Here is a 21,983-nt window from a genome sequence, read left to right as displayed (position 1 = left end):
CTCCTCCGAAATGGTCGAGTGACCAACTGGTTTCGTCTCTGAGCGATTGCGAGCTGGACAAACATCAATGCTCGTAAGCGTCAGCGCTGGAGTGTTTATATGGAAAATATAAATCAAATAATGGCGCAGACATTAACAAACAACAAACGACTGTGTCCAGAGGGGGGCAGACATCGAGATGATTATCGGGTCTTACAAAGGTTTCAATGTGTATTTAATTGCAGACACATAAATGTGCACCACTAGGGGGCACCGGAAGACGGGCAGGGAATGCTTCTCGTTGGTGGATTATTTCTAGAAAACTCTTTTCCAATGGGGTGTGTAAAATCATATATTTAATAGGTTGAAACAATTCGTAATTGCTGTGTTGTGGAAATCTGTTCGTAAATGCCCGCAGCATGGTAGAGCTGTGTTATTCTACATTTCACAATCAATACACTAGGCGAAACTATTGGGAGCGTTCTTTGGGAGTCCCAGACTCGAAGAATAAATTATGGAAACAAATACGAGTAGTCTCTGATACTATAATTCCATTCTAAAACCTACTTATATATCTGTATGTAAATTGAGAAATATTCTCCATTATCTGTGGTGATCTCTCAAATTTCCCCTAATTTAAATCGCAAACTGTAGAGCAGTGGGATGAGCTGCAGCATGAAATAGCCGATAATTGGCCAATTGTATTGGGACAGATTCGACTTTGGCTTGAACAATAAGTTGGGAGCAGGCAGACCTTGCAACAGCCTCCTCTGATCACATCAACGTGTGTTTTTGGGCAGGGAGTGAGTTGAGAGAGTGCCGGCTGCCAACCCACTTAACGAGGTCGGGCCCCATAGCAGCACGTAGCCATTACCCATGTACACACTCGCAGTGTAGTCAGGCAGTCAGTCAGACATTACAACGAAGCCTCCACAGCCAAAACGAGACCATAGCGAAATATCAAGTATACGGGTCTATTCAGTCAGCGAGGGGAACAGCTCGTACTCGAGCTTATCGTTGTGGCTGCTGTCGGGGGTAATTATAATGCGCCATAGTCACGCCAGACACGCTGCATAAATATTAAAATTAAATAATAACAAATGCTAGAAAATAAATAAGCCAGACAACTGTAAAAACAATACGTAATACTCACGGCGCAGGGCAAATATTAACCAGCATTAAATTCCAATTGAAAAATGTTTTTGCTGCTGGTGATTGGGGAATTTTCGAAATGGGTGGCTGTCAACAGAATGGGACTGCTTTGTTCTTTCTCTTTATGAAGATGGCCTGTGTCTGGCACTCCCCCGAGTTTATATTTTAATTTCTGTTATGGGCCTGAGCTCGAGTTTCAAAAACCAATAATGCGGCTGCCATCATCAGCAACAACGGCACGGACAACGCCTGACGACAGCAACATGGCGCACAACAAGCAATAAAAATGGCATAAAATTCAAAATGAAAGCTAAATGCTGCTGGGTCGGTCATATAAACGCTCGTACATATACTCGGGCAACCCCCCCGTGAAACACCCCCTCCATGGCCGCTCTTGTAGCTGTGAGCTGCATAAAAATAAGTAATATCGTAAAAATTACAGGAAATAAAAATCGCAACGTAAATACGTGTAAGTGCGAGAGTCGGCCAACTTTCCCGACTTGCTGAAATTGGCACTAAAATATGACCAAAAGAAAGAGAGAGAGTGAGAGCGAGAGCGAGAGAGTGCGAGGAAAAGCAGTAACAATATGTGGGGTGGGACTCGAAGGTTCAAGTTGGCCATTACATGGCCATATTCTGGGCAAATGTTTTGAAAAATAAATAATTCCCAGTTGCCATAAATGTGTTTTTGCGGAGGACTCTCCGTTTTGGGGCGGTTGTGCCACGCCGATAAAAACAAATGAGATAAGTTTCTGCAACAATTATTTCAAACTTGAAATGGAAGGAAATTAAGCCAAAAAAGGACAAAGAAATAATCTTCCAAGTCGCAGCGTTAATCCTGCAATTAGGCTTCCAATTAGACTTTCACCCATGTCTCAAGTCAATTGTAATAATCATGCTGCTGGCCATCCAAGCCGCTGTAAAGTGTGCAACATTGATGGGCCACTGGACAAGCGATCGCCCTCGAATCGGTTACTTCAAGGGATTCCAGTGGTGGGGGCAATTTAGCAATGAAATGCACATAAATCGTAAGAGACAGGGGCCACAACTGCAGTGGAAATCATAGCCATAACTCTGCATGTTGTGCATTAATATTTCCTCTGCAACAGTAGAAACATCAGCTGCAACAGCAACAGCAGGAGGCAGCCACACTTTAGTTACAACTTTGAGATACCCTTGCAACTCGTTGACTTGCCTCTGGGATGCGTGATCGAAGTACCCCGCTGGAAAGGGTATAACAACAACAACAACAGCAATTGCAATTACCGTCCGTCGGTCCGCCTGTCCGTCTGTCCGTGTGTGGGCAAATTATGACAGCGAGGAGGGGCCCATAACAACAATTGCAACAGCAAAGCGAACAATTGCAACTGCAACATGAGCGTACAGCAGGCAAATGAAATGAGCTTTTAATCAATTTCCGGTATTAAAGCCCAGCCAAGCCAACCAACCAACCAACCAACCAACCAACCAACCATCCACTCAGGTATCCGCCCGTCCAACCATCCAATCATCCCACCACAGTGCTTGCCGCTGGCCGCTCGTTGTGAGCCATTGTTGCTGTGCATTTAATTAACAAACAATTTATATTCATAAACCCCAATCGGTCACATGCAAATGCACATATGATTGCCCGCTGGGAGAGTGCGCGGAAAAAGCAGAGCGCGGCACAACAATAAATACAAAATTGAATGAGATATAATTTCATTCAAGTGTGAGTTGTGGCAAATAGAAAATACAAAATAGAGAATAGAGATACTCTACCCATCGCGATGGGTACAGCCTGAACAAATCGAAATATTCAATCTAGGGATGGACTGTGGGTGCCGTTTTAGTATTTCATTTAATGGGTTCCTCTGCCTACGCCATGAAACACTTTACGAACTACTAAAGTCAACTACTTTTATGACCTCGCTGAGTGCCAGCTTCATTTTCGCAGCTATAAATCGATGTTTTAGCATAAACCACAACGGGAAAAGGTCACGTTTCAAAGAGCAATTAAATTTGGGAATATTATTAAAAGAGAGAGCTGCGAAAGGAAATTAAAAACCATTAAAAAATACATCAAATGGCAAGAGATTTGAAAAGTATCTGCTCTTTCCCTTCCTAAGTTCCGTGTCGTAATGTCCCACAAAGCTTAGATACCTTTGAGTTAGCATGCTAAAATTATATTTCACAATGTGAATATGTAATAAATATTGCAAATGCGTGGCATGGCAGCAAAAAACATGTGCACACAGATGCGCTTACATAAATAAATGTACAAATATGTGTACATATGTATAGATATGCAGGTGTGTATGTGCTTTTTGTGTAACAGAAACGTGGCACCGGAAAAGAGCAGTTGCAACAAGGCGAGTTACAGTGCCACCGTTGCCGTGGACTGTGCAGCAACAATATGAAAGCTGATTGGCCCCCCAATCGCACCGTTTCGAGATTTGTGGCTGCCACGTGTTGCCAGCACACTCCGACTGGTGCACATCGCAGACACATGTTCATTTATATTGCAACAATTGGACATGGCCCAGGGATGATGGTGGCCAAAGCCCCGACACCCAATTAACCCTGTCGTACAGGGAATACAGGGACCTTCTGGGCAGGTCTGGGCAGGGCACCACACACTGCATACCAGCTTAGCAAATCATTAATTAAACCTGGCCGAAAAAGGGAACCAGACACAAGAGCACCAAAAATTATAATAATGAACAACGCATGGGAAATAAACGCAAAAAGCTCTGCGTTCAGGCATGGGCATCCCTGTCCAGTGGCAGCGGCTCTGCAAACCCCCTCCCCCCAAACTAATTAGCATGTTGAAATGTGTTTAGTGTTAGTGTTGCTGTGTGTTACTGCTGCTTGTGGCAGACACCACTCAGAGGTCAGAGCGAGGTCCAAGCGAAACGAGCATTAAGCATGTGGGAAATGAAAATGGGAGTGGGCCAACGGCACTGGCAGTGGCAGAGAAACACATAAGTTGCAGCCAAAAGGGCAACTAACATTAAGGCAAGAGGTCAGAGATAGACAGGAATGTCTAGAATACAGATAGAATACAAATCTGTGCCTCAAAAATGATGAAATTCTATCGATAAGTTACCCAAGCAGCTAATTGTATTGCCCAGAACTGCTGGGCACTTTGTGGCTTTAATCGATCACTGCCAACTAAAAATAAAACTCACTCGAGTACACGCTCTTGTAAGTCTTCATCTCTCCCACAGAGTTCTGCCTTATTATATTTATGATGTTCCTTTTTGCTGTGCCATGGCATGGCATGGGTTGGCAGGGGATGGGTAATGTTAATGATGATTATGTACAGTCGCTAAAATAAAGTACTTACAGAGTGGAAAGCACATAACATTGTATGGATACAAATTGCAGAGGGAACAAATATAAATATGGGTACTTATATATCATAGTCTGTGGGCAGATTCGGTCCAACCGCAAACTCATTATGGCCCATTCTCCTTCAACTCTCCCTCTCTTTGGGGGCCCATTCTCCTGCCACTTCCACTTTTGCCGCGCTCTGTGGCAGAGCTTTAATGACGGGCGAATATTGTGTATAATATAGACATTTTCTATGGCCCCGACATGGCCAGGCGCTGAAGAGGAGACAAAACCGGCAGCAGTGAGCGGTAAGCCAGCAGCTGAATGGCAACAGCGACCTGGCAGTAACCACAAAAACTTGCCTCTTGCTTATTTTGTGTCTGGCATTGTCATTGTGGTTGTTTCTGCTGTTTCTGTTGCTGCTGTCACGGCTGTTGTTGCTGGCCAAAACGTGCAATTAAATGCTGTATAGAAGCTGCCGCAGCCATAAGCTATCGCCGATGCCCGCAGCAGTGGCCACAACTAAGGCTACATGGTCGAAGCCAACTTATTGGCAGTCGCTTGCCAAATGCAATGAATGAAAATTGCACACAAAAACACAAACAACAGAAGCGAAACAACAACAAAATAAGCAAAACGAGTAAGAGAAAGAGAAAGACACAGAGAAGAACACAATTACCGCAGAGAGGCATTCGGCAGGCATATTATTGATTGGCGACCGCAGAGATACACTCGACCAGAGCCCACGAGATGCTGATGCTGATGCAGATGCAGATGCAGTTCACACAGTGACTGAGGCTCTCTCACTAATGATGATGATGATGATGGCTAGTGGCTGTGGCTGTGGCTCTCTGTGAACGTTTTTGGCTGCCATTGACATTGAAAATCTGGCAATTTGCAATCATTGCAATTAGTTTTTATTCCCTGTCGGACCACAACGCGTCGCGTCGCTATCCGCCTGGCCAGAAGTTGTCCCATACAAATTATTGCCCAGGAGTCGAGGAAAGGAATTTGTGCGCGAAATTATTGGGTAATTTATAAACAGAAACGAAAGCTTGGGCTTGCATAACGAGAACGGTTTGTTCGCATTTGAGAAATGTTAATTATCTTTCGCGCATTTTCAATTTCTCATCGTGCTCGGGAGTCGACCCTGAAAACGTGAATTGCAATTGCAAATCGCTAATTGCCAGCCGATTATTTATAACCGTGCATTTGCAAAGTTCAAATGTGCGTTTGCTCGGAAGTAATTTGCTCGTTTAACGCGTCTATAAATAGCCACCCCTCCCTCTCCCATTCATCCTCTGATAGCGACGACAATCGTTGGGCCGCCAAAGCTTTCGCGTCAGCACTCACGGGGGCAAGGTGGCGTATACGTAATGGCATGATATGAGCCCCCAAGGCGAGGAGTGACGACTATGTTGTGTGTTTGTCATTCTCTTTGCATGTAGGAGCCTTGCTCCACATTTATCCCATGGGTTGTGCCCCGTTCCTCTCTCGCCTCCACCTCATTGAATCATTGAATTTTCAGCTTTGTTCTGGCTTCCGCTAACCTCTAGCTGGGAATGGGAAATGGGCTGTAATGAGTATCCAAGAAGCATCTATGGAATACGTGTACTGCCAGCTTATAGATCTCTTCTGACGCGAGCGTAACTCTGACCTCAATTTTGGCACACTCCGGGGCGTGTTTTCATTCAAAGACAGCCGTAAACTTGAACATTCTCAGTATTTTACATGCATTTCAATTACAGATGCTTCAAAGTGTCGAAGTACCTTTCAGTCGAGGCACTCGGCTGTTTTCTTTTATGCTTTTCTTTTGCCGCCTTTGCAGTGTTTGTGATTAGGCCCCCAAAGAGACGTAGTCCCATTCCCAAACCCAAACCCAATCCCATTCGCATTCTCTGTCACATTAATCATGGCAACATTTGCCATGCAATTAAGCAAATGAAGCCTGCATTTAAGTGCTGACAATGATGATGATGATGAGGGGTCTTCGACTCCGATTCTGGGGTCTGGGTGTTTGGACAGTGGAAATCTTGACGATATCATTAGGCTAATGTGGTTAGTCGTACATCGATAAGTGAGTGTGCCCCAAGCAGGCGCTTAATGCGCATTTAATACCCCTTTGAGTCATTTGAAATTCAATCGAGTCGCTCGCAAATATTGCCTACCCGCTCCCGCCTCCCCCTGCGTGTGATCAGAACAAAGAACGCAACGCATTCGATTTCAATTGAATTCGAGTCGAGGCGAGTCGAGACGAGTCGACACTCATTTCTGGCAATTCATCAAACCCGAATCACAATTGAAATGCAATTTTCTGATTTTGTGATGTGGCAAATTAAAAACCGGCAGTCGCATATCACAATATATCAGACAGACAGCAACAGCAAAAAACAAACCCATTGACGCAGACCGCAATTCAATCAGTCAACGTTGTCGTGGCCTTTTTCGTCAGTCTTATTGGCCATGCACTTAAATGGCCAACAAATCCCCGGCTCACCGTTGCGGCCAGCTGTCCGTTTTCAGATTTCAGGCAGCCCAAGACAGCGCAAATGTCAAACGTATTCCGCCATAATTAAATTATAAATATTACAACAATTTGCTGCTTTCTTTGCGCAACAAACAAACAGTTCATTTAAGTATTTTGAGCACAAGTCGCCATTGCGCATTCGCCACGTTGCATGGCCAAATGAAATCGCATTGAAAGCCAAGCGAAATTGCATTGAAAGTGAACAAATAAGTTCGGTTTATGGGCACACAACGAATGGGGAATGCACTAAGGAGAGGCATTTCCGCTGCCAAGTATAATCCCACATCCCATGTAACAGCGATAGAAACCCAAAGGATAGAAACCCAGAGTGTGAATGTAATTTCTCGTGCTCTCTTTTCCGGCTGCCTGCCACACTCCCCTCCTGTCTGGGGGTCGCCAATCACGTGTCGCCAACATGATTTATTTCGTCAATTTATGCCAAAAGTGTAAAACGATTTTCTGCCGTGCCAAATGAAATATTATGACGTGCACTATCATTTACATATGTACATGTGCTTCACAGCCTCCCACTTGTCGTTGTGTGTGGGCGTGGCATTGCGTTTAGGAATGCGACAGTTGACTGACTGAAGCCATCTCTGTCTGTCGTCCCTGCACCCCCACTGCTTCAATGGGTTGGCATTTTGCAATTTAGCAAAAAGGGAAATTACATTTAAATTGAATTGTAAACCGAATAAATTGTGTGGATGTTGCAGAGGTCTGTGGGGGGGGGATGTGCTCTGTAAATTTACGATTGAACTGTGGAATTACATTCGAGTATTTCTGCGGGTGCTCTTCTGAATAATTTAGCATTTGAAAGTTATCAGTCACCATGAGGGCTTTTCCCCAAAGTGGAAATTGCCGAAAGAGTGAGCCAGGGATAAAAGGAGAGGGCATTGATGAGTGATAGAGTCAATTAGCAAAATGCTAAGAGAACTTTATCAATTTCCTGTGGTATCTTCTGCCATGATTCATTTAGTCTGATTTCGATTGGAAAAACGTGGCAGCTTTAAGTTGTATCAAATGCTAAAAGCAAATGCAAAAGTGTCTGCGGAATAAAATGAAAATTTTCATTTATTTAGCATATGGAAATATTGCCACAAAGCCGACAGAAAAACCCAAAGCACACACAAACACAATTAAAACCCGCATTTATATGGGATGGGATGGCAAAGAGGTTAAGTGAAACAATTCTATTTAATCTGCCAGATAGATTATATCCTCCATGCACAAGAGGTTGGGTAAACACATGGAGCTGGGTTATGCCCGTAGAAATGGACGCAACGGATTGCCACACCGCAAAATGGCAACTAATTTAATTAATGGGAAACAAATGCGTGACCAGGATTGCAGCCCCATACCCAATCACTCTCCATTCAAATACAAATACAAATACAAATACAAATACAAATGTGTATCTGTATCTGTAGTTGCATACATCAGCGGGGAGTCAATTAATGTTGTCCAATTGGATGCTGATTTAAGTGCAATTAAAGTGCAAATTCTCAAATATTTTTTCTGCTGATATGCCAGACGTCCATGCGATATGCAAATGAAGCAAATGCCAGCTAAGCGCAATGCCAGTCGCATACGTACTCGTATCTATGTATATCTCTGGCCAAGTACGAGCACAGATAGCCGTAGCCATAAGATACCAGAAACCAGACAGCGGCAGCAGCTACACTCTACTTTTATCGCATGTGCATTTTCTTAGCCCACGACGCCAAAGACGACGATAAATGCAAATCTTGACAGTTTTCTTTAAAACATTTTTATTTATTTCGGTTGCAGTTGCAGTTGCAGTTGCATTTGCGTTCCGTTCCGTTCCGTTTCTTTTCAATTTCGCTTCGTGGACGAACAACGTTTCTTGGCTTTAGTTTTCATTGTCTGGCGGGGTCTGAGGGTCTGTGGGGGGGCCACTGGGAAAGCACGTTTCGTGCTCGCATATCCGCCGTGCTGCAGCACTAGTTGCACTTCCAGCAGATATGTGGACAAAAATGTATTTCACACACAACCCACCAACTCACCCTCACTCGGACCCCAGCAAGATTGTCACATACAGCACCACTCGCTTCAGAGTTGTCCAAATAGACTCGAGGTGGCTTGAAGAACTTGAGGAAAGATACAAGTCTTTAACAATTGGACACCCATTATCCGTCTCAGACAAAATTCTGTAGATACTGCAATCAATATCAATTCGTTGCTTATCTTTTCCTTTGAAGTATTTGCTCAGCTATAACATGCCGCATACTTTTGCAACGTACTGTCAACCAGTTCCGCCTGACTAGTAGTTCTTTGCTTCATTGAAAAGATTTAAAGCTCTTCCACTCGAAGATGGTTTCTCATGCGTTGGCCGCATTTCCTGTGAATCAGCTCGCCCATTCAGTGATTAACCATTGAATGAATGCACTCATCTGCATTACAAATAAGTAGCGGCTCTTATGATACAGGGAATTAATTACAGGGGAATTTTTATTAATCCATCAGATCCATTTCGCGGACGATTACAGCTTCCGTTTGGTATCGGGATCGGGTTTGCCAGCCCCTGCCAAGGGCACAAATGTTGTTCGAGTAATTGTGTTTATCCGCCCTGTGCCTGGATGCTCACAATCACAATCTAAATCTCAATATCGATTGGCATTTACCTGCTCATACATAATTCATGGCGCTGGGTGGGTCTAACGTTTAATATGGAAAACAATTAATTAAACTCTCAACAACAAGCGTCACGACTGGAAGCTTAGAAATTACTTAATAAATTACTTTCATTAAAGCCACAAAGGAAAAGTCGAACCAGTCGGCAGCAAAGGGCAGGGCACGGCACGGCACGGCACCCACTTCCCCTTCCCTGCGTCTCCCCATCCGACTTTCCACCCCACTGGATGACACCGCCAAGGCGTTGATTTATATTAATCGACCCGCTTGTACAGCTCAAAGCATTATTTATTTGAGGCAGCAGCAGAAACAAAGCAGCAAAAAAGAATATGCCAAGTAATAAATTGAATGAAATCCACACAACGCGCTAGTATAGGGGTGATATATATAAAAATATATAAAGAGATCTGCATTGGCGAGGAAAGAAAATGCAAAATATGCGCTAATTTTTTATTTAAATTGCGTATGCCAAAGAAACGATTCGGAACGGAACCAATGTGCGACATGATTTACGAGTATTGGCGAGTAGAAGAGTCCCCTCCATGAGCGGAAAATGTAGCAGTGTGCGGGGCAGAGCGGATTCTCGAGTGGGTCACAGTCAACTGTTCCAAATATTATACTAAAGCCGGGAGTAAAACACAGAGATTGGAGGATGGGTTCTGTTGAAAATCGGGCCAAGGAAATGCTGACTACAAATTGCAGTTGCCAGCCGGACCGAACCAAGAAGAAATTGCCTCATGATTACGTCGACTGTCCGTTGTGTCCGCCCGCATGTCCGCCTGTCCGCCTGTCCGCCTGTCGGTCTTGGTCCGTCACGTCCATGTCGTCTGGCTGTCTCTTTGGGTCTCTGAGGAAATACAAAAGTTTCCAAATTTCTGCGCTATAAGCACGTGCCTGCTCGTGCCCGACTATTGCATCGAATGCTTTGCCAAAAATTCAGTCTTTTCCGTCAGCCAGAGCCAGCCAGAGAGTCGAGCAGTCAGTCAGTCAGGCAGTCGGTTGGACTGCCTTTTCCCCCTTTCGAAATTCACTTCATGTTAATTCTCTTTTCTTTGATTTTGCGTTTGCATTTTGGCCTGCCACTCGGGGTTTAATGTAATTCTTAAGCATTTGCCTTTGCCTTCGCTCTGTGTGTCCGCTCGAAATGCCTGTGAAATGGGGTTAGGCTGCCTGAGCGCTGAATGGCAACTGGCAACTGGCAAATGGTAGATGGTTGATGGTAAATGCTAAATGGCAGGCACTGTACGAGGCCATGAGGCATAGCCACCGAAATGGGTCACCTCGCGCCAAGCATTTTTCGGCGAATAAAAATATAAGACAACAATCCAGATGCAATCAGTATAATAATCTACAGAAAACTCACATCTGTGTCTCCCTCTTGAGGGCTTCCCTAATGGCATTCAATCATCTTTTAATCATCATTTGTCATAAGCAAAGACTCATTACCATTAGACTTCCTCTGCAGTAAGCAAGTTCCGCCCATCTGCAGTCAGCACTCCGCTCCACTCCACTCATTAGGAGCGCATCCCGAAAACTCTTAAGCTGCTGCCTGATTGATAAGCAGTTAATAATAATAAGTGAGCCCCGGCCAAAGAACGGAAGAGGCCCAAAGGCAGGAAGGGTGTAACTGGGCCCATAAATGCACTGACTGGCCATACATATAATTTGAGGCACACACAAGCGGAGCGGGCACATGGCACGCAAGGTAGGGCCCAGACAAAGTTCAAAAACTCTGCAAGCCATCAATGTAATTACGGACACGGCACGCAGTCAGCGCGGTCATACTGGTATTCCCACTGTCCCTGTCCGTGCCCCTGCCCATTGCTCCAACGATAATGACTACACCTCAAATTGCACAGTGGAAAAAAGATACACTCGCAGAGCGCCTTAGGTTTCCAGGCGAGAGATCAAAACGAAACAAGGAAACGATGACGTACAGAAAAAACAATAGCCCCGAATGTAAAAGAAAGAAGAAAGAAAATGAAAATCAGACAAACAACCGAATTAACGGAACGCAAAAAAAAATATAACCACCAAAGCGAGCAAGGGAGCGGGGAGAGGAAGAGGAACATAATGCGAGTTTAAGTGCATGAAATTACAGAAACTGGCTGGAGTTTTTGGAAGGGTTCCTCGAGAGTCGGAAGGGGGAGGACTGGTTCTGTGACTGGAACTGGGTCTGCGCCTGTGTCTGGATCTGGCCTGGTGCCCTGTTTGCCGCTGGCTTGCACCCCTTTTCCTTCCTGCTTCCTCCTTCCTCCTCCTCCTGCTCCTGCTGCTGCTGCTGCTCCTCTGCGGCTACTGACAACTAATTTTGTACTTCGTGTTAGTTAGTTATTTTCGTGAATTAAAGGGTGTCCGCGAGGGGTGGGTAGGGGAGAGGGCAATGTGAAATGAAACGGACATAGAAAGGTTGCATTTAAATAATTGCGGAAGTTCGTTCGTTTGAGGCTGACATTTGAAATTTGCAGAATGTGTGCACAGATGTGTGTGCTTGATTGGGTTGCTGTCTGCCTACCTGCCTGCCCTGCCCTGCCCTGCCTGCCTGCCCGCCTACCTGGGGGGCGGGGGTTCAATGTTGGTCGTTTGCTTATCGTGTAATTGTTGATTTAGTGTGTGTGCTGCTGCTCAATTTTTATTTTTCGTGCGATGGAACACGAGGGCCGATGGGCCAGAGGGGTGTGGGTGCGGGTGTGGGTGCGGGTGCGGGTGTGGTGTTGGAGTAGCCCGTTGGCGGTATGTTTGCCCGCCTGGTTCATTGTTCGATCGTGGTCGCGCGGTCGTGGTTCGTTGGCGTTCCCGGCGCGTGACAAATGACTTTGACGTTGCATTCGCACATTATCGTTGATACACTGGCACACACACGTATGCGCACACCCTACATGAACATACTTTCCATACTCTATGTATGCCTGGTGTACGAACACAAGTTGCACCGAGTGTGCGTCTCTAGATCTGACTTGGGCTATGCTTGGGCCTCCACAGCGTCCTACGTAGCCATCAATCCAAACCGAGCCAACAACAAATTGAACTGCCGCTGTTTGTGCCTACAAAATTTCGTATCTAAATACACGTACTCCCAGATACATGTATCTTTGGTGGATTTTGTTGTTGCACGGTGCACTACCACCATAATTGACAGTTGTGTCGGCTTTTATTTATTTTTATTTATTTATTTTCTAGACAAAATACAAACAGCAACACACACACACACACATAAATATTGAACCTGGCAGTGCACTGAACCGGTCGGTCGGTCGGTCGCTAAATTCGGGCCCAGCTTTTTACTGGGTTCAATGTAACCCCACGGGGTTTCCACCTAACGTGGCCGCTCCCCTCTAGTCTGCCAGATGCAGCGACTGTTGGGCAGGGGGAACTCTACAGGGTTCGAGGCATTATCAAGGATTGAACCTGAATAGTTGGGAGCCCAGATGCAAATACAGATACAGCCACAAATGTTGTGTCAGTGGCAATGCATTGCGCATTGGAGACTCTTCAAAGAAGAGCTGAGTTGAACCCTTGACAGGGGATTGGCGCACAAGGAGAACTTAATCGTACACACTCCAACACTACAGTCAGATTCAGAGTGCTAAAATTAGAAGTATTCTCCATCTACTTAATAGATTCTCAACCCATTGCCTGATGACACCGTTCTTCACTCTACTTCTCTCACTCTCACTGTACACTTTCGCATCTCGCTGACACGCTCTCTCTTGGGTACAAGAGCGGACACCAAATGTCAATTTGCCGTTTCTGTCAGAGCAACCTGTCGCAGCCGCTGAGGGGTCGAGGGACAGATGCAATATAGCAAGAGTGAGCGGGCTGGACGAGGGGTTGAGGTAGAAACTAACTAACTAAAGTGTCAGACTAATATCTGCGGACCGCCGCCGCGTCAGCTGCATTTGACACTTGTGCGTGGCATGGCCTGTCGTGGGGTACACAAGTATTTACGATATGCCCCGGGAACTCGACTCGACCGATTTCTAGCGATTCCCGGCGATTTCTTTGTTTCTAATTTCAATGGATAGAATGAATGGTGTGGTGTGGTGTCCCTGGCAATCTGTCGACCTCCCTGTCCGTCTATCTGTCTGCCCTGACTTTCTGCCCGAGTTTCTTCCTGTCCCTGTCCCTGTCCCTGACACTGTCTGTCTTCTTTCTGGGACTAGCTATGGTTCTGGGTCCTGTCTCTTTTATGTGCTTCCTCGTTATTTTGGTTGACAATCAAATTCTAACGAAATTGGATTCCCTTGTTCTTGGGCACGCTCTGTCAGGTCCTGACCTCATCACCCTTACCCTCATCCTCATACCCTGGTAAAATATTAAAAAATGGCAAATGGAAAATGAACAACAAAAAATCAAGTAAATTGCCTGCAATTTCAATTGATTTTCCTCGCTGTCCAGCAGCATGTGTGCTGCCAGATATTTTTGTATTGTTTTCCTTATTTTTATTTGGTCCCAGCATTTTTAATGCGAAAATGATTTCTAAAATTGTTCGCCGGCGATATTTATTTTTCAAAAACAAAATGTAGTTGCCGTTGTGCCCCGGGGACGATGTACTAGCTGGAGAGGCACCCATTTCCATTCTATTATTTCAGCTGTCAGACATTTCGACACTTTAAATTGAGCGCTTGTGAGATATTTTTATTTCGTGGCAGGGAAAGGGTGGGTCGCCTGTAGTCGAGTTTGTGGGAGATATGCCATGCCTCCAGGGGGACAAAAAAACAGGGAATACAAAAAGGGAGAAAAAGAAATTTGCACAACAGGAAGCTGTAATTGGCCCAGGAGCGCTTAAGTAAACAGCGCCAAAGCCAAAGCCAAAGCCAATGGCAGACCCAAGCCCAGACAAGGGAGAAACAGCAATTGGAACAACAGCAGCTGTTGGCTGATAAGGTCGCACCCAAAGCCAAAGCCAGAGCCAGAGTCATAGCCAGGAGCTCCATACACAATGCCAACTGATTGCCGTCTTGCGTGTTCATTCGGGGTTTCCTTTGCCTGCCTCTCCTTTACTTTACTGCCAACCAGCCAGCCAGCCAACGAGGGTGAGGCTTATTAATTATGACGGACCATGAATTGACAATGCCAGCAACGGGAGGCGTGCACCGAAGACACTAAAGAAATAAAAACCGTCCCTCGTATGAGCAACATCAGCGGCAGCCATCAGCCATATGCACTTGATTGCTTTGCCCATAGATAGATAGATAGTGTGCCTAATGGCAGTGGATATAAAAAAATATAATAGCATTAGGACCAGAAAATGGTCTGTATATTTTACATGCATGCAAATCAATTGCATTTAAATCCAATTAATCTCTAACAAGCACACTCTTTTATGCTTAAAAACACAGAGCGCTGGAGTAGGAATTGAATGTTGTATTTAATTATTAAAATGCGCTTTATTTGTATGCTGAATATTCATAAAACAATTCGGATGCATTCGAGGGCGGTCTGATACATAGTCCGCCTTCCAAAGAATACTTAATATTTGTTATCTCTTTTTATTTATCAACATAATCCTCTTTGAGCTCTAATTGCATTTTTAATTAATTCACTTTAATACCCATTGGTTTTTCATACCCAAGTGAGGCTTCAAATTTGAAACCATTGAACCATAGAAAAATTGTCTTTTCAGAATGTCCAACAATTTCCATCTGCAAACGGCCTACACCCTAGACTATTGGGAGCAATCAGTGTTATTATTATATTATATTATATTTGTAGGGCCGATTACTTTTTAGTCCGCCCTCGTATACAATGTTGTAATTAATTCTATCCATCATGTGCTGACTGCATTTCGGGTAGACTGCGCTTTATTTATTTCCCATTTTCGGAGAACTCTCAAAGCGTCGGTGGGGCCTGTTGTGGTGGATTGGATGGATGGTTCCGTTGCCCTTCCCTAGGTGAGATCAGACAACAGCTGGCACTGACTGTCGCTGTCTCTTTCTCAATCGCTGCNGAGGGAGCCTGGGCAACATCAAAAGCCCGTTCAAGTGGCGGCTGCCACTTTTCAAAAGTGCGAAATTAAAACAAAATGTTGCAAGATGCTGCGGGCTCTGCCACTGCCTCCGACTCCGACTCCTCCTCTGACTTCGTCTTGGACTCTTTGATCCCGTTTGCCTGATAAGCCGAGGCGGACCGGGCTCTTCACATCATGCGTAAAACGGCGTCAAAATGCAAATGTTGCGCAGGAAACTGCCGGCTCTGCTCTGCTCTATTCCACTCCGCTCCGCTCCGGTCCGGTCCGGTCCCTTAACCCCATCCGCATCCCCATCTCCATCACACAGTCAGGCCGCAGCGCAAATAAACATTTTGCGTTTTAATTTATGTTGCAATGTTTGTGGCTGTGCGGCTGTTTGGCCGTGTGGCAGTGTGGCACTGTGGAGCATGGGGAGCATTTTATTGCACATTTGCTCGGGGCCCACATTGCAAAATTTATCATCAACTATACACTAAATGGGCAAAATGGGGCCACCATTTCCATCAGCATCAGAAGCGGCACCAGGGGGATTGTGGAGCAGCGGCCGAATAACTTTTCCGCTCTAAAACTATGTAAAATATTTGCTTATGAAAACTCTTTTGTACAGATTTTTATTTGGGAATGGCCGAATTGTTGTTGGTGGTGTTGTGGTTTGATGCCACAAAATTGCTTCTTTCTGTATATAATAATATTGTTCTCATGCATCGAGAAGTTTTTACAAAAGATCAATAAATGTTTCGATGGATGCTGCTTTATGTTGCAAATTCTGTTAACATTTTCATAAGAGTAAACCACTCAAAAATTACATTGAGCTTCATGTCATTGACCCCTGCAAAATTTCTAATGGCTAATCAGCAAAATCTAAACCCTCGTAGGACACACCCAATGCCACCTGCAGGCAAGTTTCGAGTGGTTTCGGTGGTGTGTGTGTGTGTGGAGGTGCAGGAGCTCCCGAAGTCCGGACTCATTTAAAATTGAAATGTAAAAATAATGCAAATTAATGTTGAGGCAACATTTTGTTATGGCATCGCCGATAAACAACGACAGCAGCAGCCTGTTTGGACAGTTGCTGGATGAAAGAGGCATCGTCATCGGACGGACGGACACACCTTCCGCCATATACGGATACACCTCGCCTCATGGTGATCCTATGGTGGAAGGGAAAGCGGTACGTGCGGTATGTGCATGTGGACGTGGGCCTGGGCCTGGGACAAGGACAACAGCATGTACATGTTAATTACTTGTGAAAATATGCAACAGACGGCAGCGGCAACAACAAGCGGCAAGAGCAGTTGCCATGAGGTAGACTTTTTTCACACCAACCCAAACAGCTACAACCCGAGCACCAGGAACCGGGCATGGCATGCACTGGCCTGGCCTTTTGTTGCTTCCCATGTGCCCTTCAAAGTAAACTGCCTGGGCTGACGGACGGATGGGCTGCCTGAATGGGCAGTTTCTAAAGGCAGGGAGGAGGTGCCTCTGGTGCCTCTCTCTCTCTCTCTGGTCTCTCCCGGCTTGCTTCCGTTTCTATTTTGGCTACGGGTCGGGTTGGCCCTGCTTGTGGATGTGCGGGCATACTAATTACAGCAGCCCCGAACCCGAGCCCGACGTGCCATACTGCTGTGTGGATGTGGATGAGGATGTAGTTGTGGATCTTTAATCGCTTCCCTTCCCAAAGAACCCAACCTTTTGGTGGCGTCGCTCATTAAGCGAAGGCAGCCGCACGGAGAAAAAAAACAAAAACAAAACCCAAACCAGAACAGAACAGAACAGCAAAACAACTTCAAATCACACGTCGTCCACACAACTTTTGTTCTTTTTTGTATATTTTTTATTACATTTTGGGACTGGCTGCCGTTTGCCAGGCCTAATTGCTTTTTATGACAGTCGAGTGAATATGATAAATCTTTCGCCCGGCCCCGACATTATTTCGACATTTGTTTGGCTAGCAACATTCTTGGCAATTAAATTTATGTTTGTCTTTCGCCCGCTTCCTTCGCACCAAATAATACTTGACATGTGTTGCCTGATGGCACAGCCACAGCCACAGCCACAGCCAGACACTCCTCCAACTACATCCATCAGGGCATCCGCTCAGTCATCCAGCCATCATCCCCCACTTCAGATGCTTAATGAGAGGCCAAAAAGTGTCAGATGTGCAAGTGCCAGGCATTTATTTGCAATTGGCTTGAGGTTTGGACTTGGGACTGAGGCCGAAAGTGGGACTGAGAGTCCCATTCAAGTGGGCCACATGGGAAGCCCTTCGTCAATGGGTTAATTTTTGTCGAGGGTAACTTCACTGCAATTGGATTGAGAATGTGCGGAACAGATTGGGGCAAGTGTCAGTTCAGTCCAGCAACAGTCTCAGAAAAGAGCGGGAGGTGGTGGATTCGTTGAGCATTTTGTGGGTCAAGCGGTCAAATCGGGTAAAGCCTAAGCAGAGAGTTTACCCAAATATAGCGCTAAGCTTCACATTCAACTGAAAACAATTTCTCTTTCAGCGTACGAGAAGGAGGAGAAGAGAAGAGCAGCTGTGAAAATGTTTCGACACATAATCAACTTTACAAACAAATATAAAATCCTCAGGGGCATGATATCCTATGGGACCCTCTGGCCCTGCGGCTGTCTTATCGAGCAGACGATGATCGAGAAAAAGACATTCCGAACGTACGACTGGATGAAGTGCCTCAGGTGGGTCAGTGGTCTTATGGATTGCTCCAAAGCCGCCGCTAATTGGCTCTTCTCTTGCCCCGTTGCAGGTTCAGTTTATTCGGCTTCTTCTTTATGGGCCCCACAATATATGTGTGGATACGACTGGCCGGCGTTATGTGGCCACGGACGGACATTAAGTCATCGCTGTGCAAGGCGATCACCGAGCAGACCGCCTACGATCCGATGGCCATCAGCTCGTTCCTCTTCTTCATGACGCTGATGGAGGGCAACTCGTATGCCCAGGCCAGGCAGGAGGTAGGCCTCCAACCAAACAATGATCATCCATCCATCCATCCATCCATCCATCCTCCTACTACATTCAGCGATCTATCTTTGAGTCTGTTTTTGCTCTTTGCTATTACTTTGTGGCTTTGTCCAGCTTCCAATTAGTTATCGCCTCGGTCTCGGCTGTGCTGTGGTCTCGTTCTCAAGATTATTTATTTTGAAATTGGGTCTCGGGTTTCCCGCTCTCCACCACTCACTTACCGCAATTCGGTGTGTGGGTTTTGATTTCGGAAATCCATTTTCTCACGACAGATACAGACAGTCGCAGTCGCAGTCTCAGTCTCAGTTTCAGAGTCAGTCGCAGCCGCCGTATCTGTATCTGCGGCCCAGCATCTGCGGCTGTAATGTAAGCATGCATAAATATCACCTGTCTGTCGCTGGGCTCTCTCATTCTCCAGCGTGTGTCTCGATCTCGAGTCTGGCCCTGTCTCTGCCTCTGCCTTTGTCTCTGTCTCCGTTCCGAGTTGTCAACATTGATTTGTTGGCTTTGCGGCCATACTTTGAGATACTCGCACTCTCCTGCCCCTCTGTCTGTCTGTCTGTCTGACTTCTATATCATTAGAAACCATTTATCTTGATAAATGTAAATGTTTTACCATATATTTATGTCAAACTTGCGTTGTCTCATTTGCTTTGCATGCGTTGCCCCCAAAGATCTACGGCCCGGGTTTACTTTCCTGTGGTGATTGGCTCTGGTCTGGGTCCGTCTGGAAAGAGTTATGTGTGAGGCCAATGAAGATGTCTGCGGGTCCCAGTCCCAGCTTGATCTTGCACTGAAAGTTGTCCAGAGGAACTTGTAATAATCACAATAAAAATCATTTGTAGAAAATGCTAAATGGAATACAATTGAAACCCATTGGAGCTCGAATTCAAATGCTTTCTGAGTGGATAACCAATCGATAGCCAGGGGGCCAATTCAATCATTTCAAATGCTAAAAATCAGGTTACATTTAGCCCACTCCCTCCCTGCCTTCCTAAATTTAAAATAAATCATTTTCCCTGCGAAATATTGCGTTTGAATGGAAAATTGTGCAGACACAGACACAAAGGTTGGATGTTTTATAATTAATTAGTAGACCCCGACAACTGCCGCTATGCTGACTTTTAACTCCACTCCCGCTTTGCCCCTGTTCCGCTGTGTCCCGTGGATATCATTTACAAATTTACACACAATTACGGGCCTGCGGTGGCAGAGAGGAAAATGTTGGCAAAAAGGGGAAATTTTCCGTGCCGTCAATGCCTTTTAATTAACAGCATTAACAAAAACGCCACGCCCTGGTCTAGGGCCTCTGCCCCTGGGCGCCCTGGTCTCGGCGTGGAATAAAACCAGAAAGCATTTTCACAGAGCGGAAGCCGCAATAAATAACATTTTAAAGGTCTCCTGCAAATGCTCGCCCGACACTTAATTACAATTTTCCGCGCTGGCATTTTCCAGCACCGACCACTTCACACACATATTATGTCATTGCTCTGGCCCCGTGAACTACTTCTACTCGTTTCTGTTCTTCCCCCCAGGTTAGCGATAAATTCCTGGACGCCTATAAGGTGGGCGTTATTTATTGGCCCTGCGTGCAGACGGTGAACTTTGCCTTTGTCCCGGCCCGCAACCAGGTCGTGTTCACCTCGTTCTTCAGCATGTGCTGGACCACGTTCCTGGCCTACGTCAAGTTCCTGCAGCTGCATCCCACCGTCGATGTTGACCACCATGCCATGGACATACACTTCCTGGAGATGTGAGGAGCCAACCGCAGTAGAAACACAAAAACACACTTTCAAGTCTCCAAGCTGTTCCCAGCGATAATGTGATCAGACACGCCCCCATCCCCACCCCATAGTATAAGTTAATGACATGTCATTTCTCTTCTCTTCTCTTCTCTTTTTTTGTTTTGTTTTTTTCTTTTACATTTATTTTGTTGTGGGCCATAAAAAAAATGTATAAATATATGTATAAAACATCCATTAACTGCGCCCGATAAATGAGTTGTGATAAGTTTGTGGCTTTTTTGTTGTCTCTGCGCAGAATTGAATTGTTCCAACGCACCGAACTGATTGCAGTTTGTGTTTTATTTTAGTTGATTTACCATCACGGCATTAAAGTTGATAATTAACGACGGTTTGTGCTCTGTATTACAGGAACATGTTGCGGTCTCATGGGCAATGAAATTAGTAATGGGCGGAAAACTCTCATTGGTATCGTCTAAAAACTTTATAACAAATGCGTTTATTGTGTATAACAGATGGCAGGATATCTGGGGGATATTCTTGAAATCGTTGGCAACGTTTTATCGAAATGCGAGTAGCGAAAATGTTTGCATAAATTGGACTCCCATTGACCCGCATCAGCATTTATCAAAATTAATATTTATTTGTTGTTGCCGGGGATCTGGGTTCCATTCGAATGCATACGTAACATCCATGCATATTATATACATAGTAAATATATACAAATGCGTGGAGTTGTGGGTCCATTGAAGTGGAACTGTGGCATGGGGCGCCTGGGATGGTTGATGGGGGACGACTGCGAGTACCTAAGTGGTCGTGCTGAATGCGAGAAGAGCTGAATGCATAAATAATGCCGATTTAGATTATTCTGAAACAGAAACATCATCTGGCAGCGGCCTGGTCTCCGTTCTCTGGTCTGCATTTGGATCTGGATAAAAATGCGGCAGAGCAGAGCTGTGGTGGCGTTGCGCTGGTGATGACGAGGCCATAATCAGCCAAATTAATATGGAAATTTATGCTGAGAGAAAAGCCGAAACCGCAAAAGTAAACGCAGAACGCAGAACGCACAACGCAAACCCCATACCCCGGAGCCAACCAAAACCAAAAACCAAACGCATGTGGGTTCTGTTATCAGAGCAGGAAAACGTGGCGCACTTCCTGGTCGATGGACGGGCCTCTCTCGCTGTCTCTGTCGCTCTCCATGACTCTCTTGTACATCGCCAAGCTGTGAAAAAACAATTGGAACAAAAGTTTCATTAAATTTTGCACAGCCCTCGGCTGGCAGGCCAATTTCCTATCCGCCCAGCGCCCATTTCTCAGTGTCTTGCTCTCGGATCGGATCTGCCTTCTGGAGTCGCCTGCGCCCTGCCCTGCCCTGCCCTGCCGTGCCGGCATGCCATCGTTATAGCTGCTTTATAGCGCATTAATTTCGAAAGTAGCGCTACGTGTGCCAAAAATCATTAGCAACGGAATTACGCTCAATGAAATGCAGTCGACGTCGACGCAGACGGCGGCAAACGAAAAGGGGGAGAAGATAATAAAGCGTGGCCGGGACGAGGGACCAGCGACCGGGCATCCCGAACCACGGGCCGAGCCGATGTCGATGCCGGAACAGCGAATCGGGTGATGGGTGAGTGGTTGAGAGAGGGGTGAGCTGTGGGTAAGGAA

General features: G+C 45.6%; 1 protein-coding gene across 1 annotated transcript; it reads left to right on the top strand.

Annotated features, from left to right (window-relative positions):
* Positions 1-5,357: 5,357 nt before the first annotated feature.
* LOC117586359 (mpv17-like protein) lies at positions 5,358-20,550 on the top strand. Its single transcript, XM_034276379.1, has 4 exons — positions 5,358-5,476; positions 18,098-18,287; positions 18,356-18,563; positions 20,109-20,550. Exons 2-4 carry the CDS (start codon positions 18,136-18,138, stop codon positions 20,328-20,330), a joined length of 582 nt encoding a protein of 193 aa, XP_034132270.1. The 5' UTR covers positions 5,358-5,476; positions 18,098-18,135; the 3' UTR covers positions 20,331-20,550.
* The last annotated feature ends 1,433 nt before the right edge of the window (positions 20,551-21,983 follow it).

The sequence above is a fragment of the Drosophila guanche genome, unplaced genomic scaffold (assembly GCF_900245975.1).
Source record: "Drosophila guanche unplaced genomic scaffold, DGUA_6, whole genome shotgun sequence".
NCBI lineage: Eukaryota > Metazoa > Arthropoda > Insecta > Diptera > Drosophilidae > Drosophila > Drosophila guanche.
Note: the sequence above shows the minus strand (reverse complement) of the source record. Positions and strands in the feature narration are given on the sequence as shown.